Here is a 13,323-nt window from a genome sequence, read left to right as displayed (position 1 = left end):
CAGACATCACAGCATCCCTTCCCACTGCCTGCATCCCGGGATGTTATTCCTTCCTGGAGCCCAGACAAAGCTCCTCAAATGCTCACAGGAATCCGTGGCAGGCAGGTGAGCGAGTCCACAGACCAACACTGGAAGGAGCTCAAGTGAAGAATCATGAGAATGCCCAGCACCAGAAACACCAAACACCATCCTGAGCAAGGGACTCATCCATCTCCTGCCTTTCTGGCAGTCCACATCCTCATCCCACCCCTCACCCTGATCAATCAATATCTCCCTGCCGTGTCTTTGCTGTTAATACAGCAACGATCTCTCTGAATCCAAAGCAGAAGACGAGGGGGGAACAAATAGAATTGGTGTAAGAAAGGAAAAGACCACAAGAGGAAAGGAGAAAAAGAACCCAGGGCAAACCAGTGCAACACCAGTACAAAGCCAAGAACTCCACTGCCCCCTTTGCACCACGAGATTCCCACCCCTGAGAGGAGACACTGGTGATTGAGGAGATGGAATTGAGTGGTAGCTGTAAACTGCTCACACCCTCCTCTCCCTCCCCACCTCCTTTTCCACGTTCCAGAGCAGCCAGGGGCTGTCCTACCTGTGACATTGACTTCCACCAAGCCCGAGCGTGTCCCGATGGCGTTGGTGGCCTCGCAGACGTAGGTGCCAGCCACGCTGTAGGACACGGGCCCTTTGAAGTAGATGGTGTTGTTCTGGATTTCCACACTCCCTGGCAGGGTCCCGTTTGGCCTGGGGGGGACAAAGACCATGGTTGACCCCAGAGGTGACACCCAGCAGGTCAACAAGTGTTGCAGAGGTGACACCAGCGTGCTGGGTCTGTGCTTGCCCTTGGGCAAGGTCCAGAAGCTGGAAAATTTCCATTAATGCAAGCAGGAAAGGGACACAACCTGACCCTGTTTTACCCCAATTTCCTGCCCATTTAACTCTCCTGACCAGCCAGTGTTAATTCCAACTCGAACTCGTGGAGAGCAGTGTTGATTTAGAGCCCTGCCCATGTCAGAACAGTCAGGTAAGTGCGAAACTGGAATAATGCAAACCTGAACCCGGAGATACAGAAAATAAATGAACAAAGGCAGATGAAAAAATAAAAAAAAAAAAGCCCCTGTGTGTTAGGAAAAGACACACATGGCCTGGTTATTCTTAATTACTGAAGCAAAGCAAAGTAATTACTTCTCTTAGGCAATTAAAAATTACTCAAGTAATTCCTTCCCCTCCTCCCAACCCAAATGTGCACATATTGTCAGCAATTTGTAAGAAACAAAAGGGAATAACGGGGGTATAATTAGGACTGTAAAGAAGTGCCTAAATGCACGTATTTTGCATGTCTACATACACACATATGTACAGAAAACACAGCTTTTCCAGCTGCATCAAGCCAATGATCCCAGAGCTGATGGAAAAACACCTTAACCTGGTCCTACAGAGCCTTGAACCTACAGAGACTAGGGCACATCTCAAAAGGGTGGTGTGGGATGCTCCAGGAGGCTGCTGCCTCCTCTGACAGCTCCCCCAACTGCTGCTCATCTCCATCCAAATGGGAGGAGAGGAAAAGCACAGCTGGGTTTTACATTCCAGGCAGGAGCAAAACATCAGCAGCCCCCAGGAAGGGGAGGAGATACAGAAATAGCCTCAAGTGGCCTCTCTTCTGCATTGGGTGAATCTTTGCTTTCCTGGAAATGTGAGGAGCCCAGAGAGCCCCTCAGAGTTTGAGTCAGACTGGCAGAACCAACATATGGAGTGAGCTGGGGATGGAGAACTAGGAAAAAAGGCAAGAAAAACAATCCTCTTCAGACTTTCACTGTGAACATTTTGATCTGGGAAGTGGAATGAGAGAGAATGTACTCCTTGCAAAGCCATGTTGAGAGCCTCTCTCCTGATGACAAATGCCGGCTGAAAAGAAGAAAGGATCCATTTGATCTTCCTCTTTTAAAGCTACACGAGTGCTTACAGAGAAGAAAGAGCAGCAGAGAGAACCACATCAGGTTGCATCAATTCCCCACCTGGCTCCCCAGACACCCCTCACTCACTTTTCAAGTCCCTTTAGTGTGTTCAGCCAAAAGCTGGAAACCTGGAGGACAAGGAATTGTTGCTGTTTAATGTCAGTCACGTGGGGGGCTGCTGGAGCTGATTTCCAGGGAAAAGTTGTTCACACACAGACAAATTTTGTGCTATTTGTGCCCCTTCAAAGCAGGGAAATCCTGGGTTCTTTTCCAGCTCTGCTCCTGAGGCACCTGGTGGTGCTGGGCACATTAATCACCTTGTCACATCTCAGCTGCCTCACATCACCAGGGCAGAATATTATCCCAGTGAGGTGAGAATGGGAAGTTTTCCCTGGATATTGAGGCTGCACTGTGCTGGCAGCCACCTTCAGCACAGGCACAGGCTGTGCCTTGGAGTGACACTGCTGACACTAATGGGACTGGGCCCTAAGTGACCAGAGGGTGAGCGAGGTGTCTGCCGAGCCTTCTTGTCCCTGTTGGGAGGTGACATGTGCTGCTGGCAGCGGGGCTCTGGGGACACTTACAGCTTCCACTCATAGGTGTGAGCTGGGGGGTTGGCATCAGATTTGCAGATCAGCTTCACATCCTTGCGGTTCAGGAACCAGTTGCCATCGAAGCCCTCGATGGTGACTTCTGGCTCATCTGCAGGGGTGGGGGGGAAAAGGGAGGAGAGCAGGAGGGGAAAAGGAGGGGAAAGGGGTGTGGGAAAGGAAAGGGGAGAAAATTAAGTGGGAAGAGATGAGGGGGCAGGGGTGAAAAAAGGAAAGCAATTGCAAGGAGGGAAAGATGACAGGACAAGGAATGTGAGGGAGGGCAATGAGAGAGAAGGGGGCAAAAAGGGACATGGCAGAGGCAGAGAAGGTAAGAAAAAGAGAAAACCCACGATTATTCCAGAGGATCCCTTCAGTTTCCACTCTCAAAAACAAGACAGCAGCCCCTCAGCAGCCCGACACCTCCCCTCACAAACGCCTCTTCTCCCAGAGTGCATCCCCCACCCTGCCCCGAGCAGGGAGCCCTCCCAGCCGTGCCCAGGCCCCCTTACACTGCACGTTGAGGGTGATGCTGTCGGTGAACCTCTCCAGCTGGTAGTTGACCACGCACATGAGCTGCTGCCGGTGCGCCTCGCGGCTCGGCACCAGCCGGTACCGGCTGATCACCGTGATGGTGCCGTTGCTGTTCCGGATCTCCTGGAACTCCGCTTCCCCTTTCAGCTTCGTGTCCCAGGTGACGGTGCTGGGGGGTTTCCCGTTGGAGGAGGTGCAGGTGGCTACCAGGATCTTTTCTGTCCTGCCAGACTTGGCAATAAGTGGCCTCTTGGTGCCCTCCATCCAGTTCGTGGGCTTGGCTGCAGGGGAGTGCAGGGAGGAGGAGGAGGAGAAAAGGGTGCAAAGGGATGGTTAGAAAAGCAGCGCTGCTCTGTTCGCTACCTCCCAAGAACCACCTAACACCACTGAGGCTGTGACAGAGCTTGTGGTGAGTCCAGAGCTGTGCTAATTGCCAGCAATAATTCCCATGCAATAAGTGCTTTATGGCAGTGCCTATGCACCTTGCACCATCTACCTGCATCATTTATGGGGAAACAATGGTGGAGGTGCCCTAAATGCACAGATACATGGAAAGTCAACCCCTTCCTCCCAGAGGTTTTCATCCCTGTGTTAGAAAGGAACTGAAACTGGAGAGAAAATGACTCATGTAGACCTTGGGTGGGGTCTGTTCACTCACAACCCTGAGCACCAGGGACAACCTCTGCTGTCTTTTTCCTCTTGACAGCCCCCAGCTCTTTAAAATTCACCACTCCCACAGGGAACTGGTCACTGCTCCTGCACCTGCATTAGGAGTGTAGGTGGAGGGAAAAGGGGAACTGAGAGCTGGAAAGAAGGAGAGGTGTGACAGCTCAGCTGTCTCAGAATCACCTGCCCCGGGTTCCCTGCTCTTCACCTCTTCCCAGTCAATTTAAAAATCCATCACAGGTACAATGTACACCCAAAATTCACCTTTGCCCTGAGCTCCCAGGATGTGAATCTCAGATCTGTTGGACCAGAGGTTCACCCTACAGAGCCTTACCCAGCACGGTGAGGTTCAGCTGCCCTTCCCGGTTGCCGGTTGGGAAAGTGGCAAACTCACAGATGTAAACCCCCTCATCCTCCAGCTCCAGCCGGGACAGCTGGATGGTGCCATCCTTGAAGGAAGGGTTCCGGAAAGTCACCCGCTCCTTGTAGGGGGACAGGATGGACACGCCCATGGCGGGGTTGTAGATGGCCACATTCTGCTTGGTGCCGTTGGTGGCCTTCTGCCACGTCACCTGTGTGATCTTCACGATGGGCAGCGGGTTGGTGAAGCTGCAGTGCAGCACCACGTCCGTGCCGATGAACCCCGAGACGGTGTCATTGACCAAGACAGTCTGAGCTTGCAGCCCTGCAACGAAACGGGGACACACGTGAACATTCGTGTGCTCCCCAGGAGCATCAGGCTCCTCAATCCCTCTATTTATTCCACTTGCTTCTTCTTGGCATGGCTGATACAAGAGCGGTTTGTGGCTACAGGCACCTTCTGCATCCACCCGGTCATAAACACCTTCTTCCCGCTATGAGCAGTCCAGCCTAGGGCTCATCACCACCCAAAGGCACAAGGCTGGATCAATAACACCTCCCTCCCTTTTGTCTCCAGCTCCAGGTGACTGAATCATGGTAAATAGGCAGGGCATGTGTGTCTGCAGGCATGTGAAAGCCCTAATGTTTATCAGCACCGCACATCCCAGCACATGCTAACACACACTCAGACTTCCATTTAATCCCACTGGAGCTGCAGCAGTAATTAAAGGAGCTGCAAAGGCTCAGCCCTCATTTCAGGGCAGCAATAATTCCCATCCAAGATCGGCTTTAAGGCACTGCCTCTACACCTTGCACGATCTCCCTGTATCACCCAGATAGTTTCTGTGGCCTTCTTATAACCCCAGAAGTGGCTGAATTTAGGAACCTTCCACCTTGATTCTGTGGAAGGTGCTCGTGAAAAGTGGGAGCTGCAGTTCATGACAGCTGTTGTATCTCAGTTGATTCCTCCCCTGACAGATGGAGAAAAACATCTCCCACCAGTCTGACCCTGAAATTCATCTTTGCTGCCACTGTGTCTTTTCCTAATCTGCGTATTTAGAGATAATGCTCTGGTAATTATGCAGCCAGTATTTGTATGATAAATACAATAGAGAGGCAAGGTGGTGAGAACAAGAAAAGCGGGTTTTGCTCCCTGCTTCTGGGAGAATCTGCAATTGGATGGATTCTGGGAGCCTGGGAGGAAAGGAAAGAAAGGGATAATAAAAAAAAAGAAACATGCACAGAGAGTGAGGAACATGAAAGAGTAATGGGAGACAGAGGGGCTGGGGAAAGAAAAATGCATAGCAAGAGAAACTAGACAGCACCTCCTAAAAGAAATGTCACCCTACTTTGTTCTTCCAGGGATGAATGGCTCCCTGTCCAAGGCCAAAATGAACTCCTCAGTGCTGCTCCCCCTGGCAGATGTGCCCTGGGATTTCTCCAAGAGTCTCCTTCCTGCAGTTTCACACACACACAAGTGCAGGCAGACAAAACTCTTCTCCACCTACCTGCACATACTCCATGTTGCCCCCTCACTCCCTGCCTGCTGTTCCCAGCCTTATCCTAATCCCCACATCTCATCCACGCCTCTTCTGTCTCCCTTCTCCTTCCTGTGACCCTGAGGACAAGCCCCAACAACCCAGGCCGGCCACGAGACGCCACCAGCTGACCACAGCCATCAGCAGTTCCGACCGAAACTTGGCCTCCAGAGCTTTGTGTGAACTTGCCCCCTGTTCCCCGAGCCAAGCCCCACACCCCAGCACTGCAGCTGGGTGCTCAGGAATGTTCTCCAGAGCTTCTTACAGCCACAGCAAAGCGCTGGTGCCCTCATGAGCCTGCACACACGAAGCCACCACGTCCTCTGGGGCTGGCAGGGTGCACCTTTCCCCTCCCAGCACAGCCAGGGCCATTTTCCCCATGGTTTTCCCTCCACAAAGCAGAGGGTAGGGATGTTCCCGCTCTGAGAAAGTCACATCCGGATGGTGTTTCCCCTCTGGAGAAGAACGTCCCAACAGCAGGACATAATGAAGGACTTTTCTGCCACCAGTGCCCACAACATCCTCCCTGATGAAACGAGGGCACAGGCTGGGTTTAGATGAGGCCATGCTGGGATCTGAGGGCAGAACGGGTGGATAGGGAGGAGGGAGATGTCTCCACCATGCTTTGCAGCATATGCTGCTCCTTCCACCCCGGAGGGGAGCGAGCATTGCCCACACCCAAGGTGAGGAACGGCTTTGCCAAGCAGTCTGGCTCAGAAGGCTCCAGAGCCTCCCAGAGCGTGTGGGGGCTTGCTGGAGAGCACTTCCATCACGTAGCCAGGGCCTTGGGAACGGCCCAGCCCGGCTGTGGGTGTGCTCAGCACGCCCTCCTTCTCCAGGGCCAGGGGAGCGCGGAGTCATCAGCGCCTCTTCCACCGTGGGCTCGTGCCCCCAGCGGGGCCTCCCGGGGCTGGGGCGCTGGCACAGCCGGCTCTGCTCCCCACAAGCTGCCTGACCCCCCACGGGCCCAGCGGGGCCCTTTGAACCGGCATTTTCACACCCCAACAAAGAGGCCCCGTCCGCCACCGCAGGAAGTCACGGCCCAGCATCTCCTCGTGGTGCCAGGGGAGCAGAAGAGGGGCCAAACTGCAGAGAGGAGGGGGTGGAAGCCACCAGCTTCTCCTCAGGGTCACCCCTGCAGGGCTGGCAGTCCCTCGGGGGGCATCTGGATGAGCACTGCCAGGCCGAAGGCCTCCACTGATGGGCGACCAAGATGTGCCCCTCAAAGGAAGATAAAGTCAATCAGCCTCCAGCCATTCCAGCAGGGAATGTGATGGATAGCCCAGGGGAGGTCAGTCCGACCCCTCACTCCATCCATCATTACTGTGCCCTTCCTTTACGCTGTAATTGCCCTGCAAATTAATGAACTGATCTTTTTAAAAATCAAGTTATTTATCTTAACCTTGAGCAGCAGCAACAATTCCCAGTCCTACCCTCCCCCTGCCATGGGATCCACGCATCAATGCAGACTGGACTTGGACATAAACTGGAGAAAAAGTGGATTTTGGAGCTGATAAGCCTGATCCTGAACCCAGAATGGTCCTGCAGAACCCTCCTGTGCCCAGGTGTAACAAGCCAGACTTTTGGCCAGGGAAAGAGCTGGTGCCAGTTGAGTGAGGACTGCTTGCCAACAACCAAATGCTGCCAAAGCTGGGATTCAGGCCCTTACATGCAGCAGCTTTAACAAAAACACATTCCAAACCTTCTCGAGGCTCTGGGGAAAAAGGGGGAAAGAAAAAAAAAATAAAAAGCACCGGGCAGAAGAAATAACAAAACAAAACAAACAAAAAAATACCCTGAAAAACCCCAAACACTGCGTGGAAATCGCGTTTCCTTTCCAGGTGACTGAACAACTCTTTTGCAAGACAGGAAAAACTCTTTCTGTTCCACTCATCCAAGCCTTAAATCAGGAGAGTAACACACCCGTTCTGCTCCAGGAGCACCCACACTCAATGCAGTGATGAGGAAGGGAGACAGATGGAGGAAAGGGGTTTGGGAAGTTGCTGGATCAGCCTCCCATCCTAAATCAGAAGCCAGAGGGCAAACTTGGCTGCTGCCACGCTCTGGGGAGCACTTGTTTGCAAGGTGACTGAGCTGGGCTGGCGGGCCTTCCCTCGCCCCGTTACACACTCAATAATTCATCAGGGCAAATGCATAGATAATTGATGGCAATGAGCATGCACGGCCGGCAGAGGAGGAGAAAATAAAATCACTAATCAGCCTCTGGAGAGGTTTGAACATATTCAACTGGATGTGTGTGTGTGTGAAGTGCTGGGATCCGCCGTGTTTCTGCTTTGCTGAACGATCCGTGTGGTTGGTAGGGCAGGGAAAAGGCTTGGGATGAATCCTGCTGTTTTCACACCCCGTGCCAGATCTCCCAGTGCCCACCAATCCATGCTGACACCCCCCACGGGCAGCCAGCACCCGAGCAAGGATTAGCTGGATAGGTTGCAGCTTGCCCACTTGCATTTTATTCATTAGTTTTGTGGTGTTATTTTTTGTGAGGGACCAAAAGGGCCCAGCCGTGTGCCAAAGACATGTTGGTGCCAAGGCCTCATTAGTGGAGGCCTTGGAGATCCTACTCCTCCACCTTGGCCTCTGAAGTGGTTTGTGTTGATGCCTTTCCCCACGATCCCAACTCCAGATATCCCGCGAGGCCTCGGGGGCACTGTGCAGAGCTCGGGGTGCCCTGAGGCACAGGGGCTGGGCAGGAAGGTCTGCACTCCCTGGGTGTCAGGGGCATGGGGGACGGAGCAGAAGTGGCAGCTGGTGGCTCTTGGACCTGAAAACCCTTTCTCCTAAAAGCCCAGGAGGTGCTGTTCCAGCGAGGCTCCCACACTTGCAAATCAGGTTCTGGCTCCCCCATATAGAAAGCTCTGGGAATGATCTGCAGGCTCTGGGTGAGCTCTGTCACAACCTCCCTCAATGCCTCTTTGTTAACAGCCCTGTGAACTCCACTCTGCTTTGCACAACCTTGCCTCTGCTGAGCCTCTCACCGATTTCTCTCCCTCCTGTTCCCTGATACTCATCTCCCCCCAAGGGCACTGAAACAGCCCTTGGCACGAGTGTGATGAGCCACCCTTCGGTGTGGCAATATCATGACTGATGCAGATGTCACAGGGATTGCTCCTGATAGCCTTAGTCACAGCAGCCAGGATCTTACAGAAGGACAGATCAATGCATCACACTTCAACCCGCAAAAACTCCCACAAAAAGCACCTGATTTTGTGACAGCACCGTGGCCACGGGCAATGATGTCCCATCCATGGTCCCATGGGTCTCACAGACCCTGAACATTTTCCATGAAGGAAAAGTGGGATGGAACAGGAGCCCAAAACTTTCCAAAGTGGCACCTAAAAATTTCTCTCCTAGTGTTTCTGAACTCATCTTTACAGTGGAAAACAAGGTCTGAAACGCAACTCCTGTGGGGCAGAGCACAGGTGGCCTCCAACAGCCCAAGGGGACATCCCAGGTGTGTCAGGCAGGGTGGGAAACACAGGAAAGAAGATCCTAAATCCCAGCAGGGGAATTTCAGGTGGAAAGAAGCAAAGGTGTGAGGTGGCGCTTGGCCAAGAGGTTGGGGTTAGTACTTCTGCTCCTGCCAGGGAGGCTTTGCATTGATTGCCAGGCATTTAAATCAGGATTCTGCTGCTCTTCCAAGAGCACAGGGCCTGCCTCACCCTGCTGGGAGCCCGCTGCAATGGAGGAGTGGTCTCCAGTGAGTCAGTGGGCCCCAGTGAGTCACCTCCAGGCCCTTCCTGTGGCAAAAGACTTTCACTGGAGGTCTCTCTGTCATCACTGATTCACTCCTGCAGAGCTTGAGCACCACAGGGATTGTAAAACTTGAGTTTCCAACACAAGGGGAGGGGGAGCCTTAGAAGGAAGATGAGAGAGATGTGGCAAGATTATAGCTCCAGGTGACATGGCTGCACATGAAAGGCCTGAGATAACACTGGGATGGGGTGGGGGCACCCCAAGAGAGAAACTACACGCCCAGGCATCCCTTCCCCCTTCCCAGCGGGAGCTGGGAGAGATTTATGGGAGCTGTCGGGAAATGGCAGCGCTGCACAATGGCCTGCCTGGCCCTCAGCCAAATAAATCCCTCTCAAACAAGAAAGGACTGGGCTTGGCTTTGGCTTGCAAATGGGAAACACAGGGGCCTGTCCTCGAGGTCACTGGTTCAGACCCAGATCCAGCCCAGGCAGCAGAGCAGAGATGATTTTACCCCAGGACCAGTCAATGGCTGGTATCGAGTGAGGTCTCCAGCCAGCCCTTCATTGGCTGCCTTGGGATAAAGCCTTCTCCTGCCTGTGCAGCATTTCCTCTTTGGATAAATGGAGCACAAAGCAGCCTCAGGAGCCCCTTGAGTGAAAGCTCTTCCCCACAGGGCCTGATCCATCGATGCTCCACTTGCTCCCTGTTACCCTTTGGGAAGTCTGGTCACTGAGCCACCGCTGGGATTCACACACGGGCCCTGAGCAAGAGCAAGGCCATGCTGGTCCCAGAGTTCCTCATAGAAAGAGGGGAAACAAAAGCAGAGGCCAGGATGGGATGGGCCGCAAATGGAAGAGACAGAGATGACCACCAGACTAGACCACGAGTTTTCCAACTTTGCAAACATCTCCAGCTGAATCCAGCCAGGAAAAGGGCTGCAGACCAGAGGAGTGGGATGGGAACAGCAGCCTGCCTCTGCTCCCAGCTCTCCCTCCCTGCCGTTCCTGCCCTGGCTTTCTCACAGCTGCTTTGCTTCACCCCCCAAGTCACGGGGAGGGGAACATGCCCCATGGCAAAAGCAGGGAGGCTGGCAGAGCAGGGCTCCTGCAGAAAGAGCTGACACAGCACTGGGAAAGGCCTTCCTGCAATAAAGCTTGGAAAGCCCATGCTCAGCAACAAAGCACAAAGCTCCCCGTCCCCGCCGCGCAGCACCCGGCCCGCCCCAGCCGCACGTCAGCTAATCCTGGGATCCAGCTGCCAGTTCCCACACACCTGAGCACACACCAGGCTGCCCTGTGCCCTGCCTGACGTGCCCCAGTGCTGGGCACTTGGCCCATTTTCCCCTCTCCTTTTGGCTGGACGTGACTCCAGCTCATTCCTCAGCTCTTTTCCCACTGTGGGCTCTTGCTCACACCTGTCCAGTGCCCGGCTTCACAACTCCCATCTCTTTTCTCCTGCAATTTCCACATCACGTCTCCTTCTGCCCCCACTGCCTGTCTCCAGGACTTCCTCTCCAGCTGGTCAATGCTTGTGCCTTTCTTTGATTTGCCCTTCTTCCATTGTAGCCTTAACAATCTTCCCACCCCTCTTGTGCCTCTACACCATCCGCACCACACCCCAGGCCCCTCACTCGCCTCTTCCCATCCCCAGCCACTATTCCACCAGCAAGTATGTCCAGGATCACAATTCTGTGCTAGGAAAAGCAGGCAGCTGGCCAGGCAAATACAAAGAACCAAAAATCCAAGACTCTCCTCTCTGGAATCATCTCGTTGCCTGCCAGCAAGGAAAAAACCAAGGTCTTTTTGCTTACCAATTCTAACCTGTAAGCAAAAGAAAGGGGACCACAAGCAGAGCCAATGCTTATTTGGTGGTTGGGTGGGGAAGAAAAGCTGGAAAATCAAGTGTGGAGGAAGGGAAAGAAGCTGGAGCTTTGAGAAGAGGGAAGCTAATTAAGCTGAGACTGTCCTGAGACCTTATCTTGATGGGCTGAGTCCCCAAATGCACACAAGTGTTTTTTCTCACTGCCTCTTTCTTGGGCTGCCTTGATGCCTTGGATGTTGTTCAAAGAGTTCTGGTCCAGTGCTAAATCTCCTCGCTATTAGAGCTCTCCAGGTGCTAAGGAGGAGGGATTTAATCAGGAGCTGTGAAGAGGGGATCAAGATAGTCACCCATGGAGAGCATCCTTTCCGAAATGAGGGAACTTGAGACTGAAGAGTTTCAATAAAAACAAAAATAAACTTGATAGCACAGAAAAAATGAGAGACCATCAGATCCTTCCTTCCCTCGCTGGTCTGTGGGCTCGGAGCTGGAGCAGGAAATGGGGGAGCTCTCAGGGCTGGAGCAGGGAATGACTCACTCGCCTCCACAATGGGAACGGGACAAAGCCGAAACTCTGCTGACTCAGGCGTGACTTCAGCGCCTGGGTTAATACCTGGCAGCCTCCTTTGGCTGCCCCCACCAGCCAGTTCCCTCTGTCCCCACTCAAACCAAGCCTCTTTCATCAGGCTAGATGCCCGATCACAGGAAATTATCAAAGATCCAAACGCTGCTCCTCTGTCCAAAACATGGTGAAAAATGCATCCCTGCCAAACCATGCTGGTGCTGGCCAGCCCCGTAATTGTCATGGAGAAGATCAAAACTCCTGCTTTCCTACGGCTGAAATGCACGTTTAACAGTCACAGCTTTCTGCCTGTGGTTTTGCTTTCCTCCCATTATCTCTCAGGATATAACATACTGCTGGTATCTCACTATGTCCCGAAGTTAAAAAGAAATGTTTCCTCCTCTGGCAAGCGGGAATGCCACACTCTGTTCTTCTGTAACTTGTTTCAAAAGATAGAAACGAGCAAGTTTTTTTGTAACCAGGAAAGTGTGATATAAGTTCTGGTGGTTGACAAGTAGGAAAAAGCTTTGCAAACAAGACAAATGCAAACATGGCACCAACAGATGCAATGGACAGACACCCTTCGCTGGCTCCCTGCCTGTGATTTCTCTTTTAATGTGTTTTTATCTTGCCCTAGAGATATCTCTGCTGAGGAATGGGGAAGGCTCAGACCTCCCAACTCTCTCTGGGTTGTTTAAGGATTCCTGCCCATGAACAACAGCCCAGAAAGAACAGTGAGTACAAATAACCCCAAATTCAGTGTCCTGCCTGATTTCCAGCCTGCTGTTGCTCAGCTCTCTTATCATCAAGCCCCTGTGCAAGGAATTTCTACAAATTTCACCTCTTCCCGGGTTTATGATCTCCACAGAACAGAGGCAGACACAGCTCCAGTCCTACCTGGGCCCCATCTGCAGGAATCACTCTGCATATTTATGGCAAAAGCTTTGCATCTTCAAAAGGCTTTTCAAACAGCAACTAATTAATCCTCCAACACCCCGAGAGGCAGGAAAGCCTTATTACCTCTGCTTTCAGGGGTGGGGAAATTAGAGGTGCTGAATGACAAAGAGATGTGCCCAAGGCCACCCAGGCATGCACTGGCAATCTCACTCACTGGTTAGAGGTGGGGATCTGCATGGGATGGTGGCAATTCTCACCTGAGGAAGCAGGGATGGAGGCATCTGTGGGGAGGCCCCACAGCCCCACCCACCACCCATGCAAATGGCAAAGTCACCTTATTTCCATGGCTGAGGAAACCCAGGGGGATGAAGTGGAAAATCCATTTAATCCAGAGCCTGGAAACCTAAACATTGCCCAGTCAAGAGCTCCACTAAAGGTTCCCAAAATGTGGCTCATGTTCTTCCCAGCCATGAGCGAACTGCTTGCAACCAAATCGCTGAGATTTTATGCTAAGAACATGCCAGAAATTAGGAGAGGCTTTGAGGCTGGGGGTGAGTGTCCCATTCACCCTCTGAGCAAAGCCAGCCCCACATTTCTGAAATATTCCACATACTGAAAAAGAGTGGGGTTAGATTAGATTTTAGGAAGAATTTCTCTACTGTGAGGGTGGTAAAACACTGGCACAGGGT

General features: G+C 52.6%; 1 protein-coding gene across 6 annotated transcripts in view; it reads right to left on the bottom strand.

Annotated features, from left to right (window-relative positions):
* NECTIN1 (nectin cell adhesion molecule 1) overlaps positions 1–13,323 on the bottom strand; it is a 91,769-nt gene that overhangs the window by 46,452 nt on the left and 31,994 nt on the right. For all 6 annotated transcript variants that reach the window (XM_032134012.1, XM_032134015.1, XM_032134013.1 and 3 more), the window contains exons 2-5: positions 4,080–4,430; positions 3,058–3,360; positions 2,540–2,657; positions 593–744 (exon numbers count right to left, since the gene is read on the bottom strand). In XM_032134012.1, coding sequence (XP_031989903.1) covers positions 593–744; positions 2,540–2,657; positions 3,058–3,360; positions 4,080–4,430 — 924 coding nt within the window. The remainder of the gene's footprint in view (positions 1–592; positions 745–2,539; positions 2,658–3,057; positions 3,361–4,079; positions 4,431–13,323) is intronic.

The sequence above is a fragment of the Corvus moneduloides genome, chromosome 25, assembly GCF_009650955.1.
Source record: "Corvus moneduloides isolate bCorMon1 chromosome 25, bCorMon1.pri, whole genome shotgun sequence".
In the NCBI taxonomy this organism is placed as follows: Eukaryota; Metazoa; Chordata; class Aves; order Passeriformes; family Corvidae; genus Corvus; species Corvus moneduloides.
This window is presented reverse-complemented; position numbering and strand designations above follow the sequence as displayed.